Here is a 24,859-nt window from a genome sequence, read left to right on the forward strand (position 1 = left end):
GGCAAGCTACAACACATTCGTGAAGAAACACTTGCGAAATTGGACAGAATTGCAGCTTACCACGTTGATATCAAAAGAATATAAACACACAGATTCACATGTAAGAAGCACAGACATGTACCTCTACATGCAAAAGCGATGGACAGCTCGTTTATCGTTATGTAGGCCTACTGTGTTTGTCATTGTCACTTGTTTCCACGACCTTCATCTTTATATTATTCTAAGTGGGACAAGCAACTGACAAATAGTGGGAAGAATATGCTGAAAACACTATAATGAGCTGATTACACTACATGTCACGAAAAACCAAATATTTGTATAATTTTCAAACAATCTGTCAGTGAAGAAGGTGCTGACAAAATAATGTCATCACACGTTTCTCTTTCAATGGCATGCTAATCTGGCTTAACAACAAGTCAAGGGCATCTTTTTTTAAATATCGGGATCCTATAGTCTTTAACATTCGTTTGTCCTTGTTCACTTGCTCCTTCTGATACAATTTCTGTCGCTGTCTATAGGCACTTTCCTTGTCCCGTAATAGTTTCGCTCGAAGTCTAGCGATTTGCACATTCTGACACTTCACACGCTTTTGCAAGACACGAACAGCTGCACTTAATCTAACCACTTCATCGTCAAAGCAGGTCTGTGTTGACGATTCACACGAATCTGGCACTGATACATGGTGAGCTGAACCAGCTGCTTCTGTGTCATAGGACTGTTTTACTGCTTTAGATTGACTGTCGAATCTTTGTGGCAGTTTCCTCTTCATCGTCAGCTGAGGTGGCTTATTTGGAATGTCAAACAGGGTGGGTACTGCATTCCACACGAGTTTGTTGTTGTCTGCGTTCATGAACTGGTTTTGTTCGAAATGTAGCGAACAAAACCTAATATTACTATACAGGTACACTGGGTCTTTCTTCATGAGGTCTTCTCGGCTGCTATTAACAAGCTATTTTCTGCTCCTAAAACGAAACATTCATCATTTATACACATATAGTTTGCAAGTGAATCCTGACGATACAGTTTAGTAACATGATGGTTATACCTCTCAGGATCCTTAGGAAACCTAAAAAAAGACAGCTTTGGTGTCTTCTTTCTGTTGTTGGTGCAATTTATTGCGCTACAAACGCTCCCGCCAGTAAAAGCCATTGTAAAAATCAAAATAAACAACCACTATTCTCCTTCACGATCGCGCCGAACTCACAGTGTAACCTACCAGCCGCTTGGGGCGCTGCTGGCGCTGTAGGCAACAAAATCGAGGCGAAGTGTCGCGACTGTTATATTAGACTGTGCTCGTAAATGCTTGTTCACAAATCCCCAACAAAATCACTGACATTATGTCTGCTTTAAATAAATTCCTATGGACTATACATGATCTATGGTGTAAGACATTGATATGTACACTCTCTGGTTGTCAAGTTCGAAACGCGAATGTTTTGGCGGGAATCGGCTTGTGAGCTTGTTCATAGTGTTACAAACTTTTTGGCAGGCGTGTACTAAACTTTTATCTATATTATCATGGATGAACAGTGTATACCAGAATTTCATATTCCTTCTTCAGCAGATGATCTTACAAGTGATCGTTGGAAAAACGCAGGAAGATATACTGTTGAAAATGTTCTTGGTATCGGAGATTTGCCAGGAAAACTTGCTGGTTAGTTCATGGAGTGATGCCAAATTGACATCATATTTAGTGGTGCATTATACGTGCGTGCCCATTACGATGCTGTTATTTCAAACTACGAACCTAGGAATGTCTGCTACATACGTGTATGTTTGATAGTTATAAGAAGAAATTGTGCTGTGTTTATGTGCTAATACAATACATCGTATCGACAGTGACTTCTGCAAATCCATTCTTCCGGCTCATATAGCCTGAGACTAGGTGTATGCTTTCCAATTATGTACTCTCAAGGGCCCATTGTTGAAAAATATAAACAAATCGTAATGGGTGAAGTATATGTATACAGTAGCGAAATATATAATTCATTTTAATTTTAATGACAGAAAACATGTTTTTTGAAGCCACTGTAATAATTTAACATATAGCTGGTTTATTTATCACTGCACGCACAGTTTCTTATACTTACAAGATCTATCGCCTTTTCCAGAATGCCGGGAAGCCATGCACGATGTTGGTATGCTGTTCGTCCTAGACCATTTTGATTCACTGTTCTCGGTGATAGTCCACTTCAGAAAACTGGAGTGGAGTGTGTTAACAAAAGCATGGGGTGCTGTCATGCAAGGTAATACCTACCAAATTTTCATATTAAGTAAGCAGAGTAGGTCCACCTTTCCTAATTTTGTACTTAGTTCTTAATATTTGTGGTGTAGAAAGTGGAGAATTTATTCAAAAAGTATGTAATCCCATTTGCATCTGTACTGTGCAGAGGACAGAGCATAATTTATTTATTCATCCAAGAACAAGCACAATGATATAGGAATTGTCATGGTAATAAAATGATCATTGGTTCAAAATATACATAGGCACAGAAATTACAAGTATTGTTTAAGAGAACAGAATAGCTGGTTTGCTGTAGCGTTGATGAAGGATCCATCCCGGAATTTGCGTGAAAGGATATAGGAAAACCTAAATTGAGATGGACATACAGAGCACCCTCCATCCTCGTGAATATGAGGCCAATCTCTGACAGCTGCACTACCTCATTCATTTGGTGCTTGTTGTACAATGTTGTTTGATTTACATACAACCTGCCGCCTGCGTAGTGCAGCGGTAGCGTTACTGGCTTCCATGCAAGGGGCGACAACTAAAAAGACTTGCAATACGGCGGCTGAACCCGTAAGGGGATATCCCGACCAATAAACGCCATACAATCATTTCATTTGTTTTTGCTTCAGGCAACATAACATGAAACATGATTTGCACACACTGGGACACTGGTGGCGGTCGCCACTGATGGTCACCCGTGACTGTGATGAACACTCCTGAATCACTGGTGTCCAACACCGCAGGTGTTGCTAACTGATTAGTTACTGAAATGGAGTCATACAGGAGTAACAACTAGGTTTTGCTAACCTTTTATGGTCCGAAAAAATAAGGTTTTAAATTTAAAACAAGAACATACAATTTATTTTTTTCCTCAGCCATGCCCTTCTAATTGAAATCGGGCACAAACTTTGTTATAATTTCTTGCCACAAATTCATTTTCATCACTTTGTTGCTATAATCATCCCTTTTCACATCCCAAATAGCAGGATGACTTTGTGCTACTTCATCAGAATATACAGTCACTTAGGAATAAAGTAAGAGAGCTTGAAATCTTGCTACCAAGTGAAGATACGTTAATATACTGTGCTTAACTGAACACTGGCTGAAAGAAAATGAGTTAAAGACAGTGAAAATAACGGATTATGTGTTAGCAGCACAAACATGTAGAAATCGGTTTACACGTGGAGGGCACGGCATATACATAAAGAAATATATCGAATTCAATAACTTAGACAATGTTGAATCCTTAAACACTGAGAAAGATTTTGAAATATCAGGCATAGATATTCCAGCATTCAAGTTAATTGTAATATGTTTATATAGATCTCCAGAGACCCACCTAAAAAAATTCAATACTCGGCTTGATACTTTACTAAATAAAGTAGTAACAAATCAAAAAACAGTTTTTATATGTGGATACCTAAATGTAGACTTTAATAAGCAAAGCAATTCGAAATCTGCAGGTATAGATGATATACCTGATTTCATTATAAAGAAGTGTGGAGACTTGATTACTGAGCCCTTAACCCACCTATGTAACCTATCTTTTGCTACAGGAACTTTTCCTTCATGTTTGAAAATAGCAAACGTAAAGCCATTATACAAGAAAGGAAACAAAGATATTTCCAACTGCAGACCACTGGCACTTCTGTCTGTTTTCTCAAAAATGTTAGGAAGGCTTTTCAATAAGAGGCTAACAGTCTTCTTAGAGGTAAATGGCATTCTGTCAAAATCTCAACATGGATTTAGAGCAAACCGCTCAACCGAATCTTTCACTGCTTTCTATTAGAGGCACTGATAGCATTAGACAACAAAAAACTTACCATGGGCATATTTTTAGATGTGTCAAAGGCATTTGACACCATAAATCATGACAAATTGCTACACAAGCTAGAAAATCTTGGCGTTAGGGGAACAGCTAACAACTGGCTCAGCTCTTATCTTAAGAACAGGGAACAATATGTGGAAATAGGTCAAGAAAGGGACAATGTCATTAGGCAATATAATTCCAAGCTACTGACTGTTAAATATGGAGTGCCACAAGGATCAGTAATGGGTCCTGTTCTGTTCTTACTCTATGTAAATGACCTAAAGATAAAGAAGCTACTGACAGGCTAATATGCTACTTTGATGACAATGACTTAATAATAAACTCTGAAAAAACTCTAGCTGTGGATATACACACAGCACAAACAAAAAATCTGGTATCACCCAATCTAGAGCTATATGGACTGACAATTGCCAAAACAGCCTGTACCAAATTTCTTGGACTTCATTTACAAGACGACTAAAAATGGAAAGCACATATCGAGCAAATGAACAAAAATTTAAGTACTTCTTGTTTTGTGCTGCATACATTAAAAAATTGTACCAGCTACAACACCCTTCAGTATGTATATTATGCAGTTGTACATTCTCACCTCCGGTACGGGATTATGTTCTGGGGAAATTCTGGAGATGCCATCAAAACATTCCAAATTTTAAAAAAATAAAAATTATAAGAATAATGGAAGGGGTAGATAATTGCAAATCATGTAGACCATTGTTTCAAAAAAGGATGATCCTGCCACTTCCTTGCATATATATATATATATATATATATATATATATATATATATATATATATATATATATATATATATATATATAAAAAAAATAGAGGGAAGCATTCCACGTGGGAAAAATATATCTAAAAAGAAAGATGATGAAACTTACCAAACAAAAGCGCTGGCAGGTCGATAGACACACAAACAAACACAAACATACACACAAAATTCTAGCTTTCGCAACCAATGGTTGCCTCGTCAGGAAAGAGGGAAGGAGAAGGAAAGACAAAAGGATATGGGTTTTAAGGGAGAGGGTAAGGAGTCATTCCAATCCCGGGAGCGGAAAGACTTACCTTAGGGGGAAAAAAGGACAGGTATACACTCGCACACACACACATATCGATCCACACATACACAGACACAAGCAGACATTTGTAAAGGCAAAGAGTTTGGGCCCAACTCTTTGCCTTTACAAATGTCTGCTTGTGTCTGTGTATGTGTGGATGGATATGTGTGTGTGTGCGAGTGTATACCTGTCCTTTTTTCCCCCTAAGGTAAGTCTTTCCGCTCCCGGGATTGGAATGACTCCTTACCCTCTCCCTTAAAACCCATATCCTTTTGTCTTTCCTTCTCCTTCCCTCTTTCCTGACGAGGCAACCATTGGTTGCGAAAGCTAGAATTTTGTGTGTATGTTTGTGTTTGTTTGTGTGTCTATCGACCTGCCAGCGCTTTTGTTTGGTAAGTTTCATCATCTTTCTTTTTAGATATATATATATATATATATATATATATACACTTGAAAATATAATGTATTTAAAGCAGAACTTACATACAAAAAGACCACTCATCATTCAAAATCACACAATACACAGCTGTGATACAAGACAAAAATTGGATGTACATTTTCAAAGTGCCAACACAAAGTTATTTCAAAACAGCCTTATCCATCCTAGTATCAAACTATACAATGCCTTACCAGATACGATTAAATACATACAAAACATTGGTCACTACAAATCTCAACTGAAGTTGTACTTAGTTGATCACTGCTTTTACACAGTAAATGAATACCTACAAAACTAAATTTTTGTGTGTTTACCCAATGTAGTCTCATTCAGAAGAACATTTGTATTTTATCTCTCTGTATATAGCATAACAACATTTATTTAAGTATTCATCGTTAATTGATATATTAATGTGTGTTATTATGTACAAAGGTATATTATATGTAAAACTGTTAATATTAACAAAAAAATCCAAATATCTCTTGCACATTGTGTAGATGAAAATGGATCAATAAATCAACAAAATCTTCTGTGTTAATCAAATCTAAACTCCTGACTACAATGTGTACAGTATAATGAATGTTTTGAGTAACTGTCTCAAAAATGACTGCCTGTTGGTTGGGGAATCTGCAGCACTGTGTCTGTGATCTGTGTTCCAGTGTGAACACTCCAATTCAAACTAATGCATGTCTGGCAGTGACTGCTGTAAACACAGTCACCTTGTCCGTCACATGTGGCGAGGGTAAGTCACTGCTGGATCATAGTGGCTCGGTGAGGCAGTGTAGTGTCCCAGTGTGAATGCTCCAGTTTAAATGTATGTATTTACATCTACATCTATACTCCGCAAGCCAACTGACGGTGTGTGGCAACCGTCACAAGTGTCCCAGTGTGAAACGGGCCTTGGAACACAGACTGGTGATTCCTTCACCATGAACATGCTGCTATGACCCTTGCACTAATTAGTCTGGAAAATTGACTCCAGGCTCAAAACAGTCAGTTATAATGGCACCCCATGTCTCTCTTCATGTTCTCACCTCAGTTCACCTGAAAAACGAAGTCTGTGTCCAGTCATGATAATTGAGATGTTGCACTCAGGAGAATGAAAAGACGTTACCAACATGCACTTCAGATCTTCTACATGCGATTTTCTTTTAAAAGTATTACACTGTGATAATGTAATGTGACAAGGTGTTTGTAGTTATTCCCTTTTGTTATTAACCACTACTTGGTCTCCTGTAAGTAATCTTCAGTTGTATAATATCCATTACTTATGAAGATCATTTTAGCTCCATTTTTAAACAGGTATATTTTAGTAAACTTTTTCATTTCATTGGGCGCTTTATTCTAAAATTTTATTCCTTGATAGAAAACAGTTTTCAGTTGTTAGTTTGATTTTCCTTGGAAAATATGCGGTAGGTCCATGGCTTTTATGCTGCCCATGCACACCTGCAGAAAAGAGGCTGGAACTTCATCTACCCTTGCTGACCTCTTAATTTCTAAACTTTTTTCGTGACTTATAGCTATGTTGTGTTTGCTGTCTTAGTCATTGTAGGTGCTGCATGTAGGAAGATTTTGCTGCAGCTTCTCCGCAGTAGCAGAGAAATAATCATAAAATTTGCCAGTTTCTCAGATTTTCCGTTGTTCTGCTTCCATATTAGGACTTAAATATTGTTATAATTGGGTCTGCCTTTTGAGTTTCATGTTTTAAAACATTCTGGTACTATGCTGTTGTTTTCTGCATTACATGTTATTTTATCATTGACTTTTTTTCCAGCAAGCAGTACCCATGTGTGCCATCTTTTGTACCTGTGATAGTAATCTAGGAGCTGTGGATTAGTGTAGTGCTTTTGCAAAAAACTGAGAGATTTGAGTGTCTTGGATGACTTTCTAATACCCACAGTTATCTATCTATTTGTAAAATGCATCTCTCCTCAAAAATCCACATTGTTTGCCATATACACTTCATCCCAGATTTGATTTGCCATTATACAATAAAAAGTACATACTTCAAGTTCCGGGAAGATCCTTTTGTAGACCTGCAGTTTTATGGGTTTTACCAAGCACATTTTTTTAGCTTTGTATAATGATGATGATCAGAAAGGCCAAAATACATTCATAAATACTATTCTTTCCAATTTTCCCTGTCATTGTGTATAAGTATAGGGTCCAAGACTGATACTGAGCTTTTTGGTACCCTGTTGGTAACATTCGTGTCAAAAGTGCTCAAAATGTTAGAAATATGTAACTATTTTTATCCTCAAGTACTGTGTCTACTTTTGGAGGCTAAGGCTCTTTCCATGAATTCAGTTACTTTATTGAAGAATGTGTCCACATTACCATTAGGTGAGCTGAACACACACAAAGAATTATTTACTTCCTATGAATTCTAGTTTTGTTAGTTCAGTGACTGCCAATTCAATATGTTTATCAACACTCATGGTGAGCAGATCTCCTCTAGCTTTAAAAGTGTGTGCCACCTCATAGTATACACATGATTCTCCACCTTTTAAGGTAGATTTACTTGTGCATAAATTTTAATTTCACGAGTTTCACTGGGACAGGTAAATATGCGTGGACTGTGCCTGTTTTAATGAAACAGTGTATTTCACTTTATTCAGATATTTTGCTTTCTGTGTGGTTTAATCACAATAACTTTAAATTCTAAGTTCTGTTGACTAGTACATTTTAGCTACTAAATTACTTTCAACTGAATGTTTGTAAATGTTGTGGTAGTATATTAAAGGAGAAAAATTCTAAAGCTTTCAGGATTAGCGTCAAAGAATTGGATAAGACTATTTGTGACTCAATGGAAGCAGATAAGCAGCACAAGTACCGTAATGCCACAAAAATGATGGTGTATTTGCTTACACAATATATAAAAGGTTTTGAAGACAGACTGGCCGGGTGTGGCAAGGTAAATTTTATTTTTCCAGCATTATGGTATATTTCGCACTGCTGACCACTAAAATTGCAACACCAGGAAGAACAGCAAATTATAAAATTTTATTTACTACGCATACACATTATAGTAGGAAGAACTCACAAATTTGTAGCTGATTTGGAGGGTATGCAGCGTGTGACATTTAGTACACAGAACTGGCATCACAGTACCTCTAACATGACTGGACATTGAGCCAAACTGTGCTTGGGTGACAGACAGGGATATGTCATTCCCTCCTGCTTCAGCTGTATGCCAGAGTTCATCAGTTGTTGCTTGTTGGAAGTGAATGCCTGCCAGTCTCTTGACAGAGTACGTCCAGATTTGTTTCAGCTAGTGCAAGATGGGAAGAACGTGCTCTCCAGAGCATCAGTCGAACGCCCTGTGTGTGACGGTTGATCAGAACGATGTGGGCAACATGGGATCGTGCTTCATGTTGTTGAAAGAAAACATCAGAGAGACATTGAAAATGGAGAAATCATTGCCCATAAAGTGACAGCACTGTAATACTGATATCCAAATTATTGGCTATGCGAACCAGAGGTGATCGTGTTGTGCACCCCACTGGTACCACATACCATTAAAGTAGGTGCTGGGTCTGTATGACACTGATAAGTGCAATCTGACAAGATTCATTCTCCATAGAGCCTGCACACTGCAGCAGGATCATGGCAGTTTATTGCTCCATGGTATTTCTGCTTGCATTCGTTAGGTTGCCCGACTGTCACACGCAGCTGAAATCAAAGGGTCAAGAAGACAATACTCATATGGTATGCAGGATCTCAATAGTACCACACAACTAGAGTTGTTTGAAAAGCCTATATGTTTCACATGTGCCCACTGTTTTTTGCCGCACTATGGGTGGTGTGCCTCTCTAGGTTGTCACATCAGTGGAAATTGCAGTGATTGTCATCTTGTTGACAGCCCACAATGCTCCAGACAGCATCACGCTTTACATGTGGACACTTGATTTGCTGCAAACAGGCCTATTACGTAAAGCATGTCGCTGTGGAATTCTCTGTGGCCAAGTGAACAATATGTCTACAGACAGGTTGTCTTGGTTGGTAGTCACAAGGGGCTATTGATATCCTGCACGGCATTGAGTATTGCCCTCTTGTACCAACTGCTTCTACATACATTGTGTGTTGAATCCCAAGAAACATGAACAGCTATATCACAGAACAATAAACTGCGTTCTCAATAGACTATGATCCTGCAACTGTCAAATTCTGACACATGCTGGCAGATTTTTCTTCTTCTTACACAAGTAACAATAACAATAATAATAATAATAATAATAATAATAATAATAGCATGCATCACACATCATGCCAATCTAATAAAGATGCCACTTTTGTGGTGTTGTAGTTTTATTGGCCAACAGCATATGTGAAGAGTGTATCTATAGAATGTTACTTTCTATGATTTCAATCCTATTGCTTGTAATTATGTACTTGAATGTAACGTAATTGAAATAACTTTGTGATTGACAGAGATCAGATGGGTGTTGTGTTGGGCTAATACACAGCATGCCAAAAGCTCATGCAGTTGATATAAATCTTATTGTTTTGTTCTCCATCTCATGTAACTTGACTCTATTGATAATGCTCTGCATACACCCGCAAAACAGGCAGCACCACAAGAAAATGGAGAAGAAAGAACTCTGAACAGATGGTGCCTAGGTCCTACCATTTGTCAGTTACCTTAGTGACAATCAATCAGAGCATGAGTCTGGTCACTCTCTCCTATACTGTACAGGCTGCACACAGTTTTTGTTTTGCTCTGCTACCTCAGCTCTCAGTTAAAAGTCAGCTGCGGTTGATTGCTGTCTGTAACATTACTTTTGTGATTTATTCTTACATGCTGTGTTTCCCAATGTGTTGTGTATCTTTTATGGAACGTGTGTAGCTAACTGTGAAAGTGCTTAGGGAAGTGATAAGATTATTATGATCCTGCAAATGAGGACTAAATGCTGCGTGAATGTAGAAAATGTATGACTGTACAAAGTACAGAACTGCACAGCTGCTGCTATTGGAGCCATATCACTGCAACACCTAATAGATAACCATTGACATACCCTACTTCCTTGTTCAACTGTCAATCATTGTGTTATCCAGATCCAGGTATATTTGCTCAAAAAGAGTCACGACTCCTGGAATCGTTTTATCATCGTATCTGGAAGCTTAACTTTGAAGTCAAAGGCAAAAGTTAGTGACTCGTTGTCAATGACGAGTCTGAATTTTGTTTTGTGTAATAAAACATTGACTTTCGTGATGCTATAAATATATACTTCAGAGGTAAAATTGGCGCTCATTCAGATCTCCGAGCAGTGGCTACTCAGGAGGCTGTCTTCATCAGGAAAAGCAATACTGACATTCAGTGGGTCAGAGCGTGGAATTTAGATCACTTAATTGGGTAGTAAATTAGAGAATTTGAAAAGGGAAGAAAAGGGTAAGTTAAAGTTTATTGCAATTAGCAAAGTGCAGTGGTGGTGAAAATAGCAGTCCTGGTCAGGTGAGTACAGGATTACAAGTACAAAATCAGATATGGATAATGGAGGAGTAGGTCTAGAGTGAATAAAAATAGAAATGTGGGTGAGTATATGAACAACATATTGAACATGTTAGTATAGCAAAAATCACACAATGCCAACACCCACAACAGAAGTAAAAGTTTATACGCATATTAGCTCCGCAGTTGATGAAGAGATTGAAAGAATTTATGATGAGATAAAAGAAATTATATAGGTAGTTAAGGAAGATGAAAATTTAATTGTGATTGGGGACTGGAATTCATTGTAGGAAAAGGAAAAATAGTAGAACATGGACAGAGGCAAAGGAATGAAAGAGAAAGTTACATGGTAGAATTTTGCACAGAGCATAATTTACTCATTGCTGTTGCGTGGTTTAAAAATCAAGAAAAGGGGTTGTAAACATTTCAAGTAGAGTATGTCATGGTAAGACAAAAGTTTTCGAAACCAGCTTTTAACCTGCAAAATGTTTCCGGTGGCAAATGTAGACCCAGACTGTAATTTACTGGTTGTAAATTGTAGATTAAAACTGAAGAATTGCTTTGGTGACAAGCCCATGCATAGCTCGGGCCACATTCTGTTTGTTGAGTGACCCAGGAATTTTGGAAGCTCAATAGGAAGAAATTGCTCAATAACTCATCTCATTCTCCCTCTCCCTTTTCGTCATAATTTTTTTAAAATTTTTAATCTATCAAAGAACTGAAGTAAATATGAAAAATGAATCTTGAAGCTTTGTCTGTTTGTAATGTGTGTTACTCTTGAAGATATATCAATTACATATGCACCAGTAACACTTTACATAATGGCATAAATTGCTGTTTTCTAGGCCTGACATTGTTCTAAGTGGCTGGTCTTCAGAGTTTTAAAAGATAGGTAATTATGGAGGTGGGACCTGAATAAGTTGAAAGATGCAAGGATTGTTGAGAGTGTCAAAGGGAGAACTAGGCAGCAATTCGCTGAAACAGGGGTAGGAACAAGTGTGTAGCCTTGATGGATGACATAGTGAAGGCAGCGAAGGATCAAATTGGCAAGAAGACAAAGTCCAGAAGAAATCATTGGCTAATGCACGAGATATTGAAGAACTTATTTTACTGAAAGAGACAGTATACAAATTAGGAAGACAAAAAGGGAATACAGATGACTAAAAAATGAGATTAACAGAGTGCAAAAAGGCAAAGCATGACTGATTAAATGAGAGACATAGGGATGTAGAACAGAGGTAGCCAACATTTTTTATCTATTTCCCACTTTTGTGTCTGTTAAAATTTTATAAAGCCCACCAGTTCCACAGTAATAGTGATTTAATAAGTAGGGAAGTAACTGTACTTTATAACATTTATAAAGCAGGGTTGAAACAAGTTAAAGTATATAAAAATAATTACTTACAAAGTACTTTGTCAGAATTTCATGAAAACCTGATGAAAATGTTTTTGATATGCCTGCCTTCCACCAAGAAATCTGGAATGCCCCCTTGTGAACTGTGGGGACCATGTTGACTACCACTGGTGTAAAAGCATTCATAATAAGGGTTAGGGTTAAGATAGATGCCACCTACATAAATATGTATACATTTTTAAAAAACTCCTTCTCGAGAAAATAGCTGTAAGCGTTCCCTCTGTGGAGTAACGGGCTAGGATAAACCCGCAGTTATTCCTTGCCTTTCATTAAAGGCACCTGAAAGGGGTCTCATACCTAACGGGTTGTTTACATTGCAGATTTGGCCATTATTAGGACACCCATAAGTTTCACAACCTTTTTCATTCAATTACTTGTGTTCCCCTTTTAGAGTTGGACCTCCAATATTCTAAATTTCACCGAAGTATGGGCCATTCTAGGAATGGAATCTTACATAGTGCGTAATCTATCCACCATGCACTGTAATCTTCTGCATCTACTACTGGAGTGGAGTTCGGTTAGCACCCAAAATCCAGCTGGTTACTAAACTGTCGTGGGAGAATCATCCTGTATTCTCACAGCATAGCCCCCTGACAACCCAGGGGTAGCACTGATCTCACATATGCCAAGTTGTAGGTGCATGTTCAGTCTGGCACACAGGACCCTGGGCAATGGATACTAAGCCAGGTAGCCTTTTCATGACAGGGTGGCACCCATGGGGAGAGCCTCCAATTGGAGTGAATGGCATCAGGACAGACAGTGCACACTGAAACAGATCAAATTCGTGAATACTGGGGACCATATCAACACAGCCGTCTCAGTGGATCGAAAGTGAGATTAATGCAGAGACTTACAACCTCATGACATTTCCAAATTTGACTATGCCATGGGGTGATGGTCTGGCAAGGAGAAATGGAGTTGAGCAGTTCACGAGTTTTTGGCATACTGTAGAACTACTTTTCGCGAAGAATATTGGGGACTGATTTTAGTTGCTGCAATAGAGAATATAAGGATCTTTGTTGATTGAAACATTGAATACTGACAAATCTCAGGCACTTCAGTCCTTTGACAAGTGTTGGGAAGTACCAGTTGCCATCTCTATTCATATCAGACTCAACAGGATTCAAAATGTCATCATCCAGCAGGACAAATGTTAACAGACACATAAAGAACTGTGTGCTAACCTAGAGTGGTTGATGTCCAGTTTGTTAGTTGCATCCAGAGAGGGCCTGAGAATAGTTGGATGGACAGGGGAGCTTTCATCCTAACCTTTGATGGAAATGTTTTACCTCAAAAACTTAAGATTTTATGGTTTTTGAGGCCTGTTCAAAAAATTCCGGAATATTCATAATTTTGTGCCAATGGTGTGTTGGAGCAAAATGCAGTTGGCAACCCTGCACATGCCTGTGTTTATGTGTAACTGCTGGAAGTTTCATTGTTGTAGGTCTGTTAGTTATTGTTCAGTGCTGTATTAAATAGAACATTGTGCCACACCGTTTACAAAATTCAAGATGGCAGTTAGAGAAGAAATGCATCTGCATTAAATTTTGCGTGAAGTTAAAGAAAACCTTTACAAAGACATACCAAATGATGCAGGAAGCCTACAGTAATGAATGCTTAAGCAGTACTCAGTGTTATAAATGGTTCACACGGACGGAAAGTAAAGATGACTCTTGTTCAGGATGCCCTTCAACATCTACTGACGACACTCAAGTCAGGAACGTCAATGAAATTGTGTGTGCCAATCGAAGACTGACTGTCAGAGAGATTGCAGAAGAATGTAACATTTCAGTTGGATCACGTTGTGAAATCCTGACACAACATCTTGGAATGAATAGTGTTGCTGCCAAGTTCATTTCAAGGGTCATGAGCAATATCAGAAAAACCTCTTCCTCGCAATGTGTTATGAGCTTTTTGATCACGCAAATGAGAACAAGGTATTCCTTAAGAAAATCATAACTGGTTATGACACATTGATCTACAGTTATGATGTTGAGATCAAGGTTCAGTCTTCATAATGGGTTGGGACAGGTTCTCCAAGACCAAAAAAAGCTCATCAGATCAGGTTAGGTCAAATGTCAAAGCCATGCTAGTAGTTTTCTTTGACTTTGATGTATTCGCGTCAGAGGGACAAACTGTTAATCAGTGGAACTAGCAGGACATGTTGTGAGAAAGAAACAGCCTGAAATGTAGCGGGACAATTCATGGCTCTTGCATCACGATAATGCACCCACACATTCATCCCTGTTGGTATGTGGCTATTGCACAAAAATACAAAATCACTGTGCTGCCTCATCCTCTGTACTCTCCAGACCTGGCCCCGACAGACTGTTTTTTATTTTCAAAGTTGAAAACCCTGTCAAAAGACAAGAAAAAGAAAATTCACGAACAGCACTTCACATGATCCAGCAAGAGGCATACCAAGACTGCTTCCGTAAAAGGAAACTGTGTTGGGGGCAATGTATCAAATGTGGAAGGGAGTATTATGAAGGAGAACATGCATAATAAATAAAAGGTAAGCATAGAATAATTTTGTGTACAAAGTTCCAGAATTTTTCAACAGAGCTCATATAGATGATATGCCAAGCCCTTTCCTACTCCTCTGAGAAAATGTCAAAGTCCTGGACATACATTGTTCTGCTGTATGAATGAGACGTGTAGCAGGACAACGCGTGAGGACAGTCTTTGCGAACAACCTCCTACTTGTGTAAACTGTCCAGAACACCATCCCCCTTGTTCACCAACATGTTCAGTTTGCAAGAGGAGAAACGAAATCCAGAAATATAAAACACTTAACTGCCTGTCTTACTAAGATGCTAAAAAAAGTTTGAATGACTCCTTTCAACCAATATGACATCAAACTTTGCTATCATTGTGTCAAAATTCACATCTAGCAGGGTAACTAGCTCTCAAAACTGCAACTCCTGGCCCTAGCCACATGTCAGTGCCTGTTTTATAGTCGTGGAAGGGGGCACCAGCTCTCTCAACACCCACACTCACATCATTGATAGTGACCACCCCATCAGTGCAGCCAGAGATACCTCATGCTCCTCTGATATCATCAGGGAAGAAGACACCTGCCAAGATGCCCCCTCCCCCCAGGATGAACCAGACCAGCAGGCTGCTCCCAACCAGGGGCTAACATAGCCACAGGATGCAGGTCCTCATTTGTTCCAGAAGTTAAAGACAGGAAAGTCCTCACAGACACTGAAACCTCATATAAGGACAAGGATGATAAATCAAAAGTTAAACCGAATTATGCTGCTCTAGATTCAGTCCCCCACCCCCATAGGTCAAGCCTGTGAATACTGGTGAAGAACTACACATTCAGGTATAATGCAACTCAGGAGCAACATAATTTGTACTTCTGTTTCCTCTACACCACTTTCTCAGATCTCGGTCTGATATTTCTTCAGTGGTACTGCAATAGCTGCTATCACCACCAGGCTAATTACTCTACAGTTGGCATGGTGCTTCATGAGGCAAGGTTCTCATAAACCCAAGTCCTTACTATTAAAACTCCTGTATAAATTGTATTAACACCGAGAGGGCTTGTGGAGTCTGCATGCTCATGTAATCAGGCTTCTTCAGTGAGCAAATGCCACTAACCACAGTGTTAAACCCCATGGCTTTTCATATCTATTTCTCAGTTAATATCATAATATTTAAACCCCACCTACCCCAGACAAATCTGTAATATGTCACAAGTTGGTGGAACTAGCGGACCAGCTGCCTCCAACTATCCTCCTCCTAAGAGAGCTCAATGCCCACAATTTGTGTGTGTGTGTGTGTGTGTGTGTGTGTGTGTGTGTGTGAGAGAGAGAGAGAGAGAGAGAGAGAGAGAGAGAGAGAGATTAAAATGGAAAAATTAGAGGATAATACAGTTGCATTATTATTAAATGTTCTGCATGTACGGAATTGTTTATTCACTTTATCTTGTGGCATTTCTCTTTTTTACTGTGTCCATCACTGAGTATATTTTAATTATATTTGTCATCTTCTGAAAGGTTCTCTTTCTAGTTAATCTTGTGAAAATATGACCGTGGACTTCCTTTCCTACATTTCAATTATAGACACAGGCAGCCGACTCCAGGGAACACCAGTGCCTCTCAAGATAATATAAAACATGAAGGAAATTCTCCCAGTTTGGCTCCACTGCACTTCTATTAAAAATAATTCTGTTATTAGGTCGTCTTATTCGAAATCACATACAATACAAAACACTCGTAGCACATTATACTGCGAGCAATACATCTTAACCGTCCTTCTAAATATGAGAGAGTGAAACAAAATCATGTACAAATGTTTTTTGCTAATTTATCTGCACCTTACTGCGCAATCATAATTAATGTCTTTGCTGACACTTATGGTTGGTCTTTGATTCTGTCATTATCGCTTTTTCCTTTTTTTAGTAAAATTTAACTTTACCATATCCAGGGAGGGTCTTTCACCATGTACCTATACAAATCCTCTGTGGGGCAACCAAACCACATCTCGCAGGACCAAGTAATAGGACAATTAATTTCAAAACTAGAAGTCTGTGTCCTTAACACTGGAGCTGCAACACATTTCAGTACGGACCATGAAACATACTCAGCCAAATATGTTATGACTGCAACCCAAGTGTCTCATCCTTAACCCAGTGGTCCATCCATGGCAACCTTTGTGACAACGGCCACTTTCACATCACACTCTTTTCTCAAACCATCAACCAATGGAACATATACCACTCTTGGTCACTTTGGAAAGCTAACTGACAAGCTTTTGCCTCCAAAGTGACATTTGAAACCAGCCCTGAGAAGGGTGTTGAAGGAGTGGTACGTGATATTATTGACACGACTATAAAAACTGCAGAAGCAATGATACCCTTTCCTTCAGGCTCTTCCCAATGGACAACTGTGCCACAGTGGCACAAAGAAGTAGCTGCAGCTATCATAGTGTCATAGGGCACTTTAACAACACAAGCACCATCCTTCTATAGAAGATTTACTAGCTTTCAAGAGACTTCGAGCAAAGGCATGGTTTTTAATAAAGAAGAGAAAGCAGCTGTGTTGGAACATTATGTATCATCCATGAGAGACCACATCCCATCGCCTCAAGTATGTGCTAAACTACTCTGCATTTGTGGGCACTCACCATTCACAGTAGTCCCTCATATCTCCCATAGTGGTGGTAGTCTGCAGTAATTCGTGAATGTTTTGCAGGACACTTTGCCAAAGTGTCTACAAGCAGAAACTATCATCCTACTTTCCTGACAAGTAAACATCTGGAGCAGCAAAATTCCTTATCCTTCCCTGTACATGGCTTTGAATAATATAGTGTTCCACTTAATGGGAGTTCATTCCACAGTGCTTAAGCAGTGTGTTAAGACACACACCCCTTGACTCAGTAAAATCCACAAGCACCTTAGCAACAGCATAGAAGACATTCTCAGGTTTTTCAGTCATATTTGCTGGGAAGGGGAGTTTCCCTCCAATCAGTGATGGGTGGTGGATTCCTATTCTGAAACCAGGAAAATGGCCTCAAATTTTGACCAGTGATCAGCCAAACCAATCTTTCTAAGAATGGGTTGTGTAAATTATTCAAAAGAATGGTCAGCTGATGACTGTGTTGGTGCCTGGAAGCCAGAGGATCTTTACCACAATTTCAGAGTAGCTTTTGGTTGTTTGGTCCACCACGGACCAGCTGATTATCCTGGAATATGCAGTGCACAATGCTTTAGCCCATCGCCAACACCAGGTTGCTGTGTTCTGTAACTTACATAAGGTGTACAGTACCATCTGCTGTTATCACATCCTATATACTCTGCATGGGTGGTGCTTTTAGGGCTGTTTACTCATTTTTATCTAAAATTTTCTATCCCTCAGACTGTCCCAGATCTCCATCTACATCTACATTTATACTCCGCAAGCCACCCAACGGTGTGTGGCGGAGGGCACTTTACATGCCACTGTCATCACCTCCCTTTCCTGTTCCAGTCGCGTCTGGTTCGCAGGAAGAACGACTGTCTGAAAGCCTCCGTGCACGCTCTAATCTCCCTAATTTTACATTCGTGATCTCCTCGGGAGGTATAAGTAGGGGGAAGCAATATATTCGATACCTCATCCAGAAACGCACCCTCTCGAAACCTGGCGAGCAAGCTACACCGCGATGCAGAGCGCCTCTCTTGCAGAGTCTGCCACTTGCTAAACATCTCCGTAACGCTATCACGGTTACCAAATAACCCTGTGACGAAACGCGCCGCTCTTCTTTGGATCTTCTCTATCTCCTCCGTCAACCCGATCTGGTACAGATCCCACACTGATGAGCAATACTCAAGTATAGGTCGAACGAGTGTTTTGTAAGCCACCTCCTTTGTTGATGGACTACATTTTCTAAGGACTCTCCCAATGAATCTCAACCTGGTACCCGCCTTACCAACAATTAATTTTATATGATCATTCCACTTCAAATCGTTCCGCACGCATACTCCCAGATATTTTTCAGAAGGAACTGTTACCAGCATTTGTTCCGCTATCATATAATCATACAATAAAGGATCCTTCTTTCTATGTATTCGCAATACATTACATTTGTCTGTGTTAGGGGTCAGTTGTCACTCCCTGCACCAAGTGCCTATCCGCTGCAGATCTTCCTGCATTTCGCTACAATTTTCTAATGCTGCAACTTCTCTGTATACTACAGCATCATCCGCGAAAATCCGCATGGGACTTCCGACACTATCTACTAGGTCATTTATATATATTGTGAAAAGCAATGGTCCCATAACACTCCCCTGTGGCACGCCAGAGGTTACTTTGTCTGTAGACGTCTCTCCATTGATAACAACATGCTGTGTTCTGTTTGCTAAAAACTCTCCAATCCAGCCACACAGCTGGTCTGATATTCCGTAGGCTCTTACTTTGTTTATCAGGTGACAGTGCGGAACTGTATCGAACGCCTTCCATAAGTCAAGAAAAATAGCATCTACCTGGGAGCCTGTATCTAATATTTTCTGGGTCTCATGAACAAATAAAGCGAGTTGGGTCTCACACGATCGCTGTTTCCGGAATCCATGTTGATTCCTACATAGTAGATTCTGGGTTTCCAAAAACGACATGATACTCGAGCAAAAAACATGTTCTAAAATTCTACAACAGATCGACGTTAGAGATACAGGTCTATAGTTTTGCGCATCTGCTCGACGACCCTTCTTGAAGACTGGGACTACCTGTGCTCTTTTCCAATCATTTGGAACCTTCCGTTCCTCTAGAGACTTGCGGTACACGGCTGTTAGAAGGGGGGCAAGTTCTTTCGCATACTCTGTGTAGAATCGAATTGGTATCCTGTCAGGTCCAGTGGACTTTCCTCTGTTGAGTGATTCCAGTTGCTTTTCTATTCCTTGGACACTTATTTCGATGTCAGCCATTTTTTCTTTTGTGCGAGGATTTAGAGAAGGAACTGCAGTGCGGTCTTCCTCTGTGAAACAGCTTTGGAAAAAGGTGTTTAGTATTTCAGCTTTACGCGTGTCATCCTCTGTTTCAATGCCATCATCATCCCGGAGTGTCTGGATATGCTGTTTCGAGCCACTTACTGATTTAACGTAAGACCAGAACTTCCTAGGATTTTCTGTCAAGTAGGTACATAGAATTTTACTTTCGAATTCACTGAACGCTTCACGCATAGCCCTCCTTACGCTAACTTTGACATCGTTTAGCTTCTGTTTGTCTGAGAGGTTTTGGCTGCGTTTAAACTTAGAGTGAAGCTCTCTTTGCTTTCGCAGTAGTGTCCTAACTTTGTTATTGTACCACGGTGGGTTTTTCCCGTCCCTCACAGTTTTACTCGGCATGTACCTGTCTAAAACGCATTTTACGATCGCCTTGAACTTTTTCCATAAACACTCAACATTGTCAGTGTCGGAACAGAAATTTTCGTTTTGATCTGTTACGTAGTCTGAAATCTGCCTTCTATTACTCTTGCTAAACAGATAAACCTTCCTCCCTTTTTTTATATTCCTACTAACTTCCATATTCAGGGATGCTGCAACGGCCTTATGATCACTGATTCCCTGTTCTGCACATACAGAGTCGAAACGTTCGGGTCTGTTTGTTATCAGTAGGTCCAAGATGTTATCTCCACGAGTCGGTTCTCTGTTTAATTGCTCGAGGTAATTTTCGGATAGTGCACTCAGTATAATGTCACTCGATGCTCTGTCCCTACCACCCGTCCTAAACATCTGAGTGTCCCAGTCTATATCTGGTAAATTGAAATCTCCACCTAAGACTATAACATGCTGAGAAAATTTATGTGAAATGTATTCCAAATTTTCTCTCAGTTGTTCTGCCACTAATGCTGCTGAGTCGGGAGGTCGGTAAAAGGAGCCAATTATTAACCTAGCTCAGTTGTTGAGTGTAACCTCCACCCATAATAATTCACAGGAACTATCCACTTCTATTTCACTACAGGATAAACTACTACTAACAGTGACGAACACTCCACCACCGGTTGCATGCAATCTATCCTTTGTAAACACCGTCTGTACCTTTGTAAAAATTTCGGCAGAATTTATCTCTGGCTTCAACCAGCTTTCTGTACCTATAACGATTTCGGCTTCGGTGCTTTCTATCAGCGCTTGAAGCTCCGGTACTTTACCAACGCAGCTTCGACAGTTTACAATTACAATACCGATTGCTGCTTGGTCCCCGCATGTCCTGACTTTGCCCTGCGCCCGTTGAGGCTGTTGCTCTTTCTGTACTTGCCCAAGGCCATGTAACCTAAAAAAACGCCCAGCCCACACCACACAACCCCTGCTACCCGTGTAGCCGCTTGTTGCGTGTAGTGGACTCCTGACCTATCCAGCGGAACCCGAAACCCCACCACCCTATGGTGCAAGTCGAGGAATCTGCAGCCCACACGGTCGCAGAACCGTCTCAGCCTCTGATTCAGACCCTCCACTCGGCTCTGTACCAAAGGTCCGCAGTCGGTCCTGTCGACTATGCTGCAGATGGTGAGCTCTGCTTTCATCCCGCTAGCGAGACTGGCAGTCTTCACCAAATCAGATAGCCGCCGGAAGCCAGAGAGGATTTCCTCGGATCCATAGCGACACACATCATTGGTGCCGACATGAGCGACCACCTGCAGGTGGGTGCACCCTGTACCCTTCATGGCGTCCGGAAGGACCCTTTCCACATCTGGAATGACTCCCCCTGGTATGCACACGGAGTGCACATTGGTTTTCTTCCCCTCTGTTGCTGCCATATCCCTAAGGGTCCCCATTACGCGCCTGACGTTGGAGCTCCCAACTACCAGTAAGCCCACCCTCTGCGACCGCCTGGATCTTGCAGACTGAGGGGCAACCTCTGGAACAGGACAAGCAGCCATGTCAGGCCGAAGATCAGTATCAGCCTGAGACAGAGCCTGAAACTGGTTCGTCAGACAAACTGGAGAGGCCTCCGGAATGTCTTTCGCCCCCTGCCACCCTTGAGACGACCTCCCACTCTACCACAGGTGAGGGATCAGCCTCAATGCGGGCAGTATCCTGGGCAACCACAGTCGTAGTCTGATCGGGGGATGCGTGGGAAGAGCTGGCCGCCCCCGACAAACCCCCATCCAGAACCCCACAGTGATGCCCATTGGCAACAGCCTCAAGCTGTGTGACCGAAGCCAACACTGCCTGAAGCTGGGAGCGAAGGGATGCCAACTCAGCCTGCATCCGAACACAGCAGTTGCAGTCCCTATCAATGCTAAAAACTGTTGTGCAAAGAACGTCTGAACTAATCTACAGAGAGCACAGACAAATCGACACAAAATTTAAACGGTTATTAAAATACAAGATTGCCTAGTAAATGCAGTAATGCTGCTACTTGCGCACTGCTGACACACTGCCCGGCGGTGGAAGGAGACTACGCAATTTTACACTATTCAGGTACTAAAACGCGATGCTACAACTCTCAAATACTATAATACGCCAGAAATTTATGAATTAGACAATGTAATTACCAAAAACACGCAAAGAAATTAAGAATTAAACTATGTAGCAAATGGGTGGGTTTGACCCTCAGTAACAAATATGTACAGGAAACTGGAATCCCTCTCTGCCATTTGCAATCAGTGGTATTGTGGGTGCAGTGGTGTGCAGTTGGTAACTAGAGCCTTCCCTATGAGCCTTGTATACAGTCTACTGATGGATGATGGTGTCCAGCACTGCAAGTCTAATGCCAGCAACTCTTGCTAACTATGCTGTCACAATCTGTCAAATGCATGCGTATCCATGTTACATGACTTTGTTTCACAACCAGCAGGTTGTTTATGAATCACTTAAAACTGGATAGGCTAGGTGGGATAAGATTGCAGGTTCTGTGCAAGGGCCTCAGACTGCCCTCTCGTCTGTGTGCATGCAGTTCCCCCAGGCACCCATATGGTGTGTATCAAGTCCTCTAATTCGGATGGCCTTCTTCTGTGGCCCTAAGAAAAAAGGCTAATCCCACCATTCTTGGACACCAATTCTGTTCGAGTCTTCATGATTACCCAAACTCAACATGTATCTATACACATAATCAAAAGTCAATGACAAGATTGTTTGTGTGTTTGCACATGCAAGGGAGCACGAGAATTATTGTTGTCAAATACATACAGTGTATATGCTGCAGAGTGTGACCTGGCGAAGATTGCATCAGCATCGAGGCATACCAGTGTTGAGTTTGTATCTGTTCTTGGGCGCCATGACCGACCTCATTTGAACTCTTCTGTCAAGAGAGTTAATTTGGAGCTGGAAAGGCTGCTCATGTCGGGTGCGGGGTCACACATTGGTGTGGTTCATGTTGATTCTGTCAGTAGGTGGGATTATACTAGGCATGGCCTTCACCTCAACAGGAAGGGGAAGGGTAAATTGGCTGGGGAAATAGCAGGAAAGTTAAAGGGGGGAGGCACTGTCATGAGTGGTAAAATACCAGTGGTTATAGGATTCAGAAAAGACCCTTTTTTAGGGTAGGGAGGACAGAAAGAAAACAAATTTTAAGAGAGGTTAGAACTGAGACAAACCTTCAGTTTGAGAAAGAAATCAAAAAACATAATTCCAGCTTATTACATCAACATAAACAGCCATTGGTTAAGAATTTTCAACTGTCAGCAGATATTTTAACTCCATCCAATTTTAAGTCAGTCAATGTGAAATGTCAGCTATCTTTATTGCATCAAAATATTCGAGGACTGAGAAATAAAATTAATGAATTAACTATCTGCATAGATGAATTAGAGTCTTCAAACCCAGCTGACATAATCTGCCTCTCTGAACATCATGTGACCACTGGTATAGAACTTTTAAGTGTTACAGGGTTTAGGTTAGCATCTCACTATTGTAGATCAGAAATGGAGAAAGGAGGAGTTGCCACATTCATCAGGAACTGTCATAAATTTAAGAACATAGACATTCATAAATTTTGCCTAGAACAGCATATGGAAGCATGTGCAACAGAATTAGATTTTCACAAAAAATCTTTCATAATATTAAGTGTATATCGAGCACCTGCAGGTAACTTTAATCTGTTTGTAAACCACCTTGAAGCTGTACTGGCCCATTTAACAACCAAAAACAAAGAAATAGTGGTTGCTGGTGATTTCAATGTAGATTTCCTTAAAGACTCTCCCAATAAGAACCTATTTGAGTTAGTAACACTATCATTCAACTTAATTCCCACAGTAAAGTTCCCCACTAGGATAACCACTTGCTCACAAACAGCCATTGATAATATCTTTATAGAAAAGTCAAATGAACAAAATTATATTACAAAACCAATAGTCAATGGCCTCTCAGACCATGACATGCAGTTCCTTCTGTTAAATGTTAATACTGAACAGGATATAAAATCTGTTAAATCTGAGCTCAAGAGGGTAATCAGTAAGCCAAAAATTGATTATTTTAGGACACTCCTCAGAGACATTCACTGGACTGATGTTTACAGTGCTCATGGCATGAATGAAAAATATAACATTTTTGCTAATAAAGTGCTTACCTTATTTGAACACTGCTTTCCCCCAAAACTTACCAAGGTTAGAGCAAAGTCTACAAAGAAGCCATGGATTACTCGAGGAATAGGGGTATCTTGTAAAACAAAAAGAGAACTGTATCTGTCAATCCGAAACATTTCCAATGTTGATGCTATAGCACATTATAAGAAATACTGCAAAATATTAAAGACTGTAATACGGATGTCAAAGCAAATATATTACAAGGAAAAGATAGTCATATCAGATAACAAAATAAAGACAATATGGGATATAGTGAAGGAGGAGACCGGTAGAACCAGACATGAAGAGGAACAAATAGCATTAAGAGTAAATGATGCATTGGTGACAGATGTGTATAGTATTGCAGAACTTTTTAACAAACATTTTATAACTGTTACTGAAAAGATGGGGTTGTCAGGTTCGGTAGATGCTGCTATGGATTACCTTAGA

General features: G+C 40.2%; 1 protein-coding gene across 1 annotated transcript in view; it reads left to right on the forward strand.

Annotated features, from left to right (window-relative positions):
* The first annotated feature begins 1,421 nt into the window (after nucleotides 1–1,421).
* The window catches only part of LOC124796583 (condensin complex subunit 1), a 193,304-nt gene continuing 169,866 nt past the window's right edge, over nucleotides 1,422–24,859 (forward strand). Inside the window, exons 1-3 of the mRNA XM_047260708.1 lie at nucleotides 1,422–1,654; nucleotides 2,112–2,246; nucleotides 8,321–8,475. Coding sequence (XP_047116664.1) covers nucleotides 1,519–1,654; nucleotides 2,112–2,246; nucleotides 8,321–8,475 — 426 coding nt within the window. The 5' untranslated portion in view covers nucleotides 1,422–1,518. The remainder of the gene's footprint in view (nucleotides 1,655–2,111; nucleotides 2,247–8,320; nucleotides 8,476–24,859) is intronic.

Source organism: Schistocerca piceifrons, chromosome 1 (assembly GCF_021461385.2).
Source record: "Schistocerca piceifrons isolate TAMUIC-IGC-003096 chromosome 1, iqSchPice1.1, whole genome shotgun sequence".
Taxonomy (NCBI): Eukaryota; Metazoa; Arthropoda; class Insecta; order Orthoptera; family Acrididae; genus Schistocerca; species Schistocerca piceifrons.